The 10,499-nt window shown below is 35.9% G+C and overlaps 1 protein-coding gene across 1 annotated transcript; it reads right to left on the reverse strand.

Moving 5' to 3' along the window:
- Window positions 1-3,488: 3,488 nt before the first annotated feature.
- On the reverse strand, window positions 3,489-5,021 carry LOC107821104 (adenylate isopentenyltransferase 3, chloroplastic-like). The gene is made up of 2 exons (XM_016647510.2): window positions 4,669-5,021; window positions 3,489-4,232 (listed from the first exon to the last, which is right to left on the reverse strand). The coding sequence occupies exons 1-2, from the start codon at window positions 5,019-5,021 to the stop codon at window positions 3,680-3,682; spliced, it is 906 nt and encodes a 301-aa protein (XP_016502996.2). The 3' UTR covers window positions 3,489-3,679.
- Window positions 5,022-10,499: the final 5,478 nt, after the last annotated feature.

Below are 10,499 nucleotides of genomic sequence, written 5' to 3' on the forward strand. Positions count from 1 at the left end.
AATAGTTTTGGATCGACGGGCATTGGTTTGAGGTGTTAGAGAGGCTTTGGAGCCGGTTATAGAACTTCGGAGCGAGGTAAGTCTCCTATCTAACCTTGTGAGGGGGAAACTACCCCCTAGGTGATATATTTTTTATGTGATACTTGTTGTGGGGGGCTACGTATGCACGAGGTGACGAGAGTCTGTACGTAGCTAGATTCATGTTATGCCCGGGTAGACTTAGGTTCCCGCCATAATATAACTTTACTATTTGAGTTCTCCCTTGCCTATTAAATTCCTTTATTTTACTTTGCGACTTGAGACTAGACATGTGTAGAGTGATAGGCTTGCTATTGTAGAGATTCGATGGGCTTCATTATTATCTGAAAATAATTGTACTTTTCTTACGAATTTCTCCTGCGCTATTCATTCTCACCGAAAGGTTTCCCAAAAATTTATAACTCACACATCTATTGGGACAAGGACCCATCAAAGCTTCTTATTCTAATGGGATTGGGCCGTTCGCCTCGGCATGATAAATACATCTATGGTTCGTATCGTTCGACTCTCGGCAGTGTGCACATTATGATGGATTGGGTCGTACGCCTCGGCAGGATTATGTACCACACTCTCATGGGAGCGGACTGTTCGCCTCGGCATAAAATAGATGTATCTATGGTTCGAAAAATATTATGATGGATCGAGCCGTACGCCTCGGCATTTCTATAAAATACTCTTATGAAATCGTGCATAATAATTGGCAAGAAACCAGCATATCTATGAGTTTTTTCCTAATTGAACTGTGATGACCTATTTGGTAAGGTCCATTATATATATATATATATATATATATATATATATATATATATATATATATATATATATATATATATATATAAGTGGACGGCGTGCCACACGATCTTACGCTCGAGGTCTCTCGAGTTATATATATATATATATATATATATATATATATATATATATATATATATATATATATATGCTCCGATTGAGGAGGTAGCTACTAGTTGAGAGTTTGAGTTATTGCTGAGAGGAGGATTGTACCACGTATTATACTTGTTATTTTGCTCATTTACTCTGACTCACACTTGTTTGCTTCTACTGTATCTGTCTTATTGGACCACTAGCAAGTATTGATATCGACCTCCTCCTCCCTCCCCCCCTCCTCCCGTCACTACTTCTCTGGGGTTAAGCTAGATACTTACTGGTTATGCATTGATGTACGTACTCATGCTACATTTGCTGTACTTTTTGTGCAGGTACATATATGTCTAGTGGTCTTTTGGGCGCCGAGGCGCGGCTATCGCAGGGACTTTACCGTGAGTTGCATTTCATGTTACGATCTGCAGCCTGCAGAGTATCCATCTGAGTCATTTATATTTTTCTGTCTAATTTGTATTCTAAACAGATGTTGTATTTTATTATATGTCAAAGCTGATGATCATGCACTTGTGACACCGGGTTTTGGGGGTTCCTACGGGTTATTCATTATTGTAGATCGTGTAAATATTATCCTTTACCCTGTAAGTTTTATTTCATACTATTTAATTAATAAAAATTATGATTTCAAAATACTAAAATGAGTAATTAAGTGATCAATCACCGTTGGCTTGCCTGACGGCGATTTTAGGCGCCATCACGACCTTTAATGGATTTTGGGTCGTGACAATGGCTGTCAATGGTGAAGAATCAAATACCTTCAAAATTTATTGATTGGAAATTTCAATTTGAACACCAATTATGCAACATGAAAGGAAATTGCTAAGTTAAAACTCTATAGTAAAACAATTGAAATCCATTGATAAATTCTATTTAAAATGTATACTAAAAATTTCCTAACTGGACTGGACGAAATTGACAAGTAAGCAAAACTTTACAAAATCAGATTGAAATTGAATATTTTTACTCTGTCAAATCTAATTGTATTTGGTGAAAATTATTTTGATCCCTAAACATCATTTTAAAAATCAAACTTCTCTTTCAATATTAAATAATAGACATTCTGCTTGTTCAAATTCAATTATATTTCTAAAATACCTATTTTATCCTTGATCTTATCAGCCTATGTCAATATTTATTTTATACTTTCTTAATATCACAAATATTTCTTAATCTATGTTATGAATTTACCTATAGTGAAAGAAATTTTTAGTTTTTTTAATAGAGTGAACATGATAATCAATCACATATAATTTTTTGAAATTTAATAATGAAAGAAATGGGCACAAATAAAATACTAGAAAAAATATCTTATTAATATCAATCAAATAAAAGTTAATGCAGTAATATGAAAAAAATAATTAATAATAGAGGTAGATTTTATAATAAATTCCTAAAAGATTACATATTTACACCTTAGTTGTTCTTTAAATTGTAACTTAGAAAATATTTTGTAAATGAAAATAAAAATTCAAAGAAACAACTTGAATAAAAGTACTATTCTAAATAATAAAAAATAAAATAAAAAGTAAAACTTAAATATATACTTAATATTAAAGTAACAATAAAAAAGACTAACGATAAATTTTCTTAAAAATTCATAAAAGTACTATTCTACTTAAATTTTCTTATTTTAATTATAACTTTTAAAATAATATATTTAAATTGGTAAAACACTTAGCTAAAGATAAAATATATCGTATATAATATAATGATAAAATTATATGCATAGAGTAGGAATTAAAAATGTAAGGGTAAAATAGAAAATGCATATGATAGAATGAGCAAAATGTCTATTGTTTAATGTTGGAGGAGGAGTTTGATTTTTAAGATAAAGTTGGGGGATCAAAATGATTTTCACCCAATTTTATTTGACTAATATACTAATATGGTTTAAGAGTTCATTAAGTTCTATGCACCCTCAATACAAAAAATATATTTACAATCTGGCCATCTAGAAATACTTACAGGTAAATTTCTATAATAAATATTAATTGATAGTATGGTAGAAATTAGGTAACTGGCCTACTATCACAAATTAAACTATATTAATAGTATAAAAGTATCTTTACACCATCAATTTAGTTTAACCTGGTTACTAATTACTGCTACACCATTTATTTTAGGTTAATAATCAATTATTATTAAATTATTTTTTACACTGTAATTATATATGATTCAAACTCTTAATTTGTATGTAATTAACTTTGCCATTACGTTTCTCTTGGCCACAATATTTATGCAGGGCGGGTGCATGTTAATTAGCTTGAAAGTTCTTCGAAGTACCAACAATTAGAGGTTCTATGATAATCTAAATTATATTCAACCTCATTTACTAGAGACAACTAGCACTCTGATTATTCCAAAGGCTAAAACCATTATATACTCCCTCTAGTTCATTTTGTCACCTTTCCGTTTTATTTCATTTTTAAAAAAAGATACATTTCTATAAAATAATCAAAACAAAATTAACTTTTGATATCCAATCTTACACACTTTATTAATCAACGAAATATCATGATTATCTCCCAAAACTGCCGAGTGGGGTACAAAATTAATGCACAACTTGCTTATCTCTTTTTATCTATGGCCAAGGGAGGAGTTAGCTAGCTAGACGCATAAGGTTTCATTCGAATTTTATTCGCCGAAAAATTATATTATATATAAAAAGTCATATTATTTTTTATGTATATGTATAACCGATATTGAATCCATTTGGCTTATTCATGTATTCGCCTCTTTAGTAGTAAGATGCCGCTGCCATAGCCGATATAGCTATGTTAATGGCTGTCCCATCATTACTACAATCCATTGAACTCCTATAGTTTTCGCATAAAAATCTATCCATAATCCTTTTGCTTTGTCCCACAACCAAATTCTTCCACAATTCCTCCACCATTTCTTCCTCCTCATTTCCACGTTTTTTATACACTTCTGTAGCATCCAGTCGATGTACATTCCATCCCTTAACATTTATCAACCTCTTTATTTTCTCTAACTGTTGGCTTGCTAATTTACAGTTGTTGATTTTTACTTCATTAATGGCTTCCTCAAGTAGCTTAATTCTGGTTTCCTCGTCAACGGAATTTGATAATTCAGCCCGAAAATAACGATCGAATTCTGGGACACCAATTGCTTTTCGAATGCCTTTGGAGTAATCTGCATTTTTAGGATTGAACATGTTTCTTACCTCGTTGACAAGTCCTTTCTCGACCATTTTGTCCACTCGTTTGGTCAAAAAAGAATTTAGTACGTGCATGGACACGTCCACCCAGAGAAAACAAAAGTTGTACCTGTTAAAAACACAAGTGTTCTTTCTGAGCAAAATAAAAAATAATAAAAGGGATTATTTGCACCATATAGCCTTCAGTCTTTAAATTTCCGTTAGTCCAGTGGGATTTGCCTTGAAATAGCTGGATGAATTATTTTCAAACAAATTTAACCCACTAGACTAATGGGGGACATAATTTAAAGTCTGGTCTCAAAAACGGCTCTTTGTAAAAATGCTCTCTGAAAATGTACATTCACATTGACTGGTCGGACAAAATTAATTTCAGTCGCTAACCAAAAAGCATATAAAATATGTGTATTATATGTATATGTATATAATACTCATATATAAAAAAAATTATACGTTTTGCCGGCTATTATTTTTGGAAGGGTAAAAAAAAACTATTAGTTCTCACTATCTCTAATACTTAATGAGATAATCACACATTACAATAGTACCTCGTATATACTTCGTAGGTTTTATCGTAGAAGAGTGCCTCAATGAACGAATTCGATCCTCCGACGATGATCGGAAGCTTCCCACGGCAAGTAATGGAGTTAATAGCAAGTGAAGCCATGTCACAGAAGTTCTTGGCTTCGAACTCCTTGTGAGGATCAATAGCACCTAATAGATGATGAGGTATTCCACAACGTTCTTCTTCGGTAATTTTGTTCGTTGCTACATCAAGCCCTTTGTACACTTGTATTTTGTCGGAGTTGACAATTTCTCCCCCGAAATGAGTGGCTAAGTCGACGGAGAGTCTTGATTTTCCGGCACCGGTGGCTCCCATCACCACCACAAGCTTGTCCATTTTCGGTGGTTGACGGTGAAATGGCATATTATCGAGGCCAACATTGCTAATACGTAAGGATGGCCATGTTTGGTTGCACATTACTGTTGATATTCTCATACCAATCATACAACGTACGTAAATTGTGAGAAAGTTCTTAAGAAATGCTAGTATATTTGTTTATGATAAATCAATGACTGATGGAGAAAATCAAGAAAGAAAGAAAAACAAAGGAGATTCAGACTATTCTAGTGTTTCTCCTCTTTTAGATGGTAGTATATATATATGCTGAGTATAGCATATGCATGGAACTACTTGTTTTATAGCCAAATGAGAGGTGAGTCGAGTATTTATGGTGGAGTATCAATTTTGGGGGCGGAGTTAAAAAGTGAAGTACGGGTTCGTCAAACTCAGAAATTTTTGACTAAACTTTGTATTTGTATTAAAAAATTTCAATAAATATATGTAAAGTAATAATTCAGAATTTAGTTATTAATATGTGATGCTACTATCATAAAATATTGAACTCATAAAATTGATTTGCGCTTCGCCCATAAATTGGTCAAGCAGCCCGGTCCAATTATTAAAGGATAAAAGGAAGGGAAATAATGTTTTTTCGGATACTTTTATTCTTATACTGTACTATAGATTTCTCATGATATTTAAATTCAACGACATATAACACTTTCCACCTTTTAGTTATTCTCAGTCACGAGTCGTTGAAAGTGACAAGGTAGCCTCTAATGACTTTTTGGGGTCAGTTTATTTAAGTAAAGATAACATAAACAATTTCTTTAATTAGTTTAACCAAATGGTCAATGATACGCTTGTTTCTGATAAGCATATGCTTAGTTTTCTTAATTATCAAATGGGAGATAAATAATCTTAAAACTAAACAAGAGACTCTACAATTTGAGCTCCTGATAATGTATTGAATTCTGACCTTACGAGGACAAACTGTTGAAGATACAATAAAATAAATAAAGTGTGCTCTCTCTAAGAGTTTAAGTTTTTTCAGATGAGATGATCACATATTTTAACATGATATCAGAGCAGGCAGAGGTTCTGAGTTCGAGTCTCACCGTCACCATTTAAAAAAATAAATTTTCACGTGCTTGGCCAATAAAAAAATGAATGAAGCATGCACGTGAAGGAGCGCGTTAAAGAAACAATTAAGTAAATAAAGCGTGCTCTCTCTAAGAGCTTAAGTATTTAAATGAGATGGTCACACACTTTAACACGAACATGAATCATAGCCTAATTCGTCTCAACTGAAAATATTTTTTTTATTTGTTTGTTTATTCATTTATAATTTAATTAACAACCAAGCTAAGAACAACTTTCTCTTCTATTTATCATGAAAATTTCAAACAAACCAAATCGAAAAAGGTTATTTTTCTATGGTTTTGGTAAGTTTCTTTTATGGGTAATGCTCACAATGACATGCCAATGAATGTATACTCAGTCCAATCCGTTCAAATTTGTACGGAATTAACTATGTATACGGTCAAAACCGAGTTTGGCCTTCGTGTAATCAATCAAGATTAGAACATAATGGACCGAGGGTCGTCATTATAATATCAAGATATGATGTGAAGCGGGTTATCGAGCTCAAGACCCAGACCGATCAATACCGAGCTCGAGTCAATATCGAGCTCGAGTCAATACCGAACTATGATGTGAAGTAGTATTATCAAGCTCGAGATCCAGAGACCGACCAATACCAAGACCGACCAAGATCGAGCTAAGAGACAAAAAGTCGTTGAAGCCGCACCAGGGAGAGAATCTCAGCCGGAATTAAGGAAAAGTTATTTAACTAATCTATCATGGGATCCCCACTATGTATTTTTAATAATATCCAAAGTAGGATTCCTCTGCTATATTAAGAGTGGCTATCATTTCTATAAGGGGATCACACATTGAACATTCTGACATCAATATACTTTCACATTTCAGAGATTATTGAGATTTACACACATATAGTAAATATTAACCTTTTTGGGGGCTTTTTACACTGGTTCATCTTGTTCATTTTTAAATCATTCTCTACTCAATTGAGTTTGTATTTCATTCCCTTTTTACAGTCAAAATTTGATATATTTCTATTTATTTTTTTTATTTTGTACCAAGTTATACCACGTATCCTTAGAACTACGTATAAATTCAACTCTATCCGTTTTTCGGGTAAAATAATTTATCCTTCGTATAATCAGTCAAGATTAGAACATAATGGACCGAGGGTCGTCGTTTTAATATCAAAATATGATGTGAAGCCGGGTTATCGAGCTCAAGACCCAGACCGATCAATACCGAGCTCGAGTCAATATCAAACTATGATGTGAAGTGGTATTATCAAGCTCGAGATCCAGAGATTGACCAATACCAAGACCGACCAAGATCGAGCTAAGAGATAAAAAGCCGTTGTAGCCGCACTAGGGGAGAGAATCTCGGCGAGAATTAAGGAAAAGCTATTTAACTAATCTATCATAGGATCCCCACTATGTATTTTTAATAATATCCAAAGTAGAATTTCTCTACTATATTAAGAATGGCTATCATTTCTGTAAGGGGATCACACATTGAACATTCAGACATCAATACACTCTCACATTTCAGAGATTATTGAGATTTACACACATATAGTAAATATTATCCTTTTGGGGGGCTTTTTACAATGGTTCATCTTGTTCATTTATAAATCATTCTCTAATCAATTTGGATTTGTATTTCATTCCTTTTTTACAGTCAATATTTGATATATTTCTACTTATTTTTTCCATTTTGTACCAAGTTATACCACGTATCCTTAGAACTACGTATAAATTCAATTTTATCCATTTTTCGGGTAAAATAGTTTGACGTCCACCGTGGGATGGATAACAGTGGTTATTTGGTACGAATCTCTGCAAAACACACCATTTTATACTTGCTCTTTGAAGTGTCTTTGATTTCAGGTTAAAAACGACGAACTCTCAATTAATGGGCCTACCTATTGACAACGAAGCTGGCCTTCAAGATGAGAACAACAACCTGACGACCGGGGATGAAAGGCCGCTCGTTGATCCCGTTGGAACTCGGGTCGCAGATCCGATCGACGTTAATTCACATGTGGCCATCGAGGCGAAGCAACGTTCCGACCCCGAAAACAGCATTCATGGTGGAACTCGACCTGCAGTTCAAAATACCCAAAATGTTGGAGAAGACGGGATTAGCCTGTGTATGATTTTTGAAATGTTGCAAGCTCAACAGGTAGTAATAGCTCAGTTGCAGAGCCAAACCTAGGCACCGAGCAGGGCCAAGACCGGTCCACCCCGAGAAGTCACCCAAGAAACGGGGCCAGCTATAGTAAGATCAAATGAACAAGAATCGGAGACTAATCCCGAAATTATTAAGATGTTAGAGGAACTGACAAAATGAATTGAGTCAGGAGAAAAGAGGATTGAAGCAAACGACAAAAAAATTAGAAACTTATAACTCCAGGGTTGATCAGATCCCGGGGGCTCCACCGGTATTGAAGGGCTTGGATTCCAAAAAATTCGTACAAAAGCCTTTCCCCCTAAGCGCGGCTCCTAAACCGATCCCCAAGAAATTTCTCATGCCCAAAATTCCTAAATATAATGGAACGACCGACCCCAACGAATATGTCACCTCGTACACATGTGCCATTAAAGGGAATGATCTAGAAGATGACGAGATTAAATTCATACTATTGAAGAAGTTCGGGGAAACCCTGTCAAAGGGCGCAATGATATGGTATCATAATTTACCGCCTAACTCTATCGATTCTTTTGCTATGCTTGCAGATTCTTTCGTAAAAGCACACGCCGGAGCCATAAAGGTTGAGACCAGGAAGTCGGACCTTTTCAAGGTAAAGCAAAAAAGATAACGAGATGCTAAGAGAGTTCGTATCTCGTTTCCAAATGGAACGAATGGATCAAACACCGGTCACGGACGATTGGGCTGTACAAGCTTTCACTCAAGGACTGAATGAACTAAGCTCGATGGCTTCACGATAGTTGAAGTAGAAGTTTGGTCGAGTACTCGGCTGTTACTTGGGCCGATGTGCACAATCGATATTAATCGAATATCAGAGTTAAAGATAACCAACTGGGTTCTGGGTCCGTTATTAAAAGGGACATCGACTGAGAACCAAGGTCGAACAAGGACCGATATCGGCCGTATAACAGAGATCGTATGGGTAGCGAACCTACATGCAACTCCGTATGAGGCGAAAGGGGAAGTGATCGAGGCCAAGGGTCTCAGGGGCTGATGAACAAGAATGGGTTCGATAGGCATATCGGACCTAAGGAAGCACCACGGTTATCAGAATATAACTTCAACATCGATGCATCCGCCATCGTGTCGGCTATCGGACGCGTCAAAGATACTAAGTGGCCTTGACCTTTACAGTCCGATCGAGCCTAGAGAAATCCCAATCAAATGTGCAAATATCATGGAACTCGTGGCCACAGAACCGAAGACTGCAGTCAGTTGAGAGAGGAGGTAGCATGTTTATTCAATGAAGGGCACCTTCGAGAATTTTTAAGTGACCGGGCCAAAAACCATTTCAAAAATAGAGATTTCAATAGACAAAACGAGCAAGAAGAGCCACAACACATCATCCACATGATCATCGGAGGGATCGATGTCCCCCAAGGACCGGTGCTTAAATGCACTACGATGTCTATTGTAAGAGAGAAGTGATCTCAGACTCAGGATTACACACCTAAAGGAACCTTGTCCTTTAGTGACGAAGACGCGGAAGGAATCATGCAACCCCATAATGACGCACTGGTAATATCTATACTTATGAATAAAATTCAAGTTAAGCGTGTGTTAATCGATGCAGGTAGTTCGGCCAACATCATTAGATCAAGGGTCGTAGAGCAACTCGGTCTACATGACCAGGTCGTACCAGCTACCCTGGTACTGAACGGATTTAATATGGCATCTAAAACTACTAAGGGCGAGATAATCTTGCCAGTAAATGTGGCCGGGATTATTCAAGAAATGAAGTTCCACGTAATCGAGGGGGATATGAGATATAACGCCCTATTCGGGAGGCCATGGATCCTAAATGCCCTGTAGTGCCCTGCTTATATAATGTGGTGCACAACACATCTATAAACAAGACTCTACTAGACACGGCTTGTAGACTCCCTAGGATAGAACTGCTCTGATACCAAGTTTGTCACGCCCCGAACCTAGGAGCGAGACAAGCACCCGGTGCCTCACCTAACCTGGCGTACCAAATTGCGACTAAGGGACTCTGAACACATAATGTCATACTTTGGCCATGGGGCCACCTTGCAAGATAATTTGCGAAGCAAAATATAAAACTGAATGGAAACTAGCGCTAACTAAACATCAATATAAAGCTAGGCTGAAAAGGCCGTCATAGCTACTACAGCTGACAAACCACCAAATTATACATACCAGGCCTACAAACCCAACATACTGCACTAACCAACAGGATATGTCTACAAGCCTCTACTGATA

Source organism: Nicotiana tabacum, chromosome 22, assembly GCF_000715075.1.
Source record: "Nicotiana tabacum cultivar K326 chromosome 22, ASM71507v2, whole genome shotgun sequence".
Taxonomy (NCBI): Eukaryota; Viridiplantae; Streptophyta; class Magnoliopsida; order Solanales; family Solanaceae; genus Nicotiana; species Nicotiana tabacum.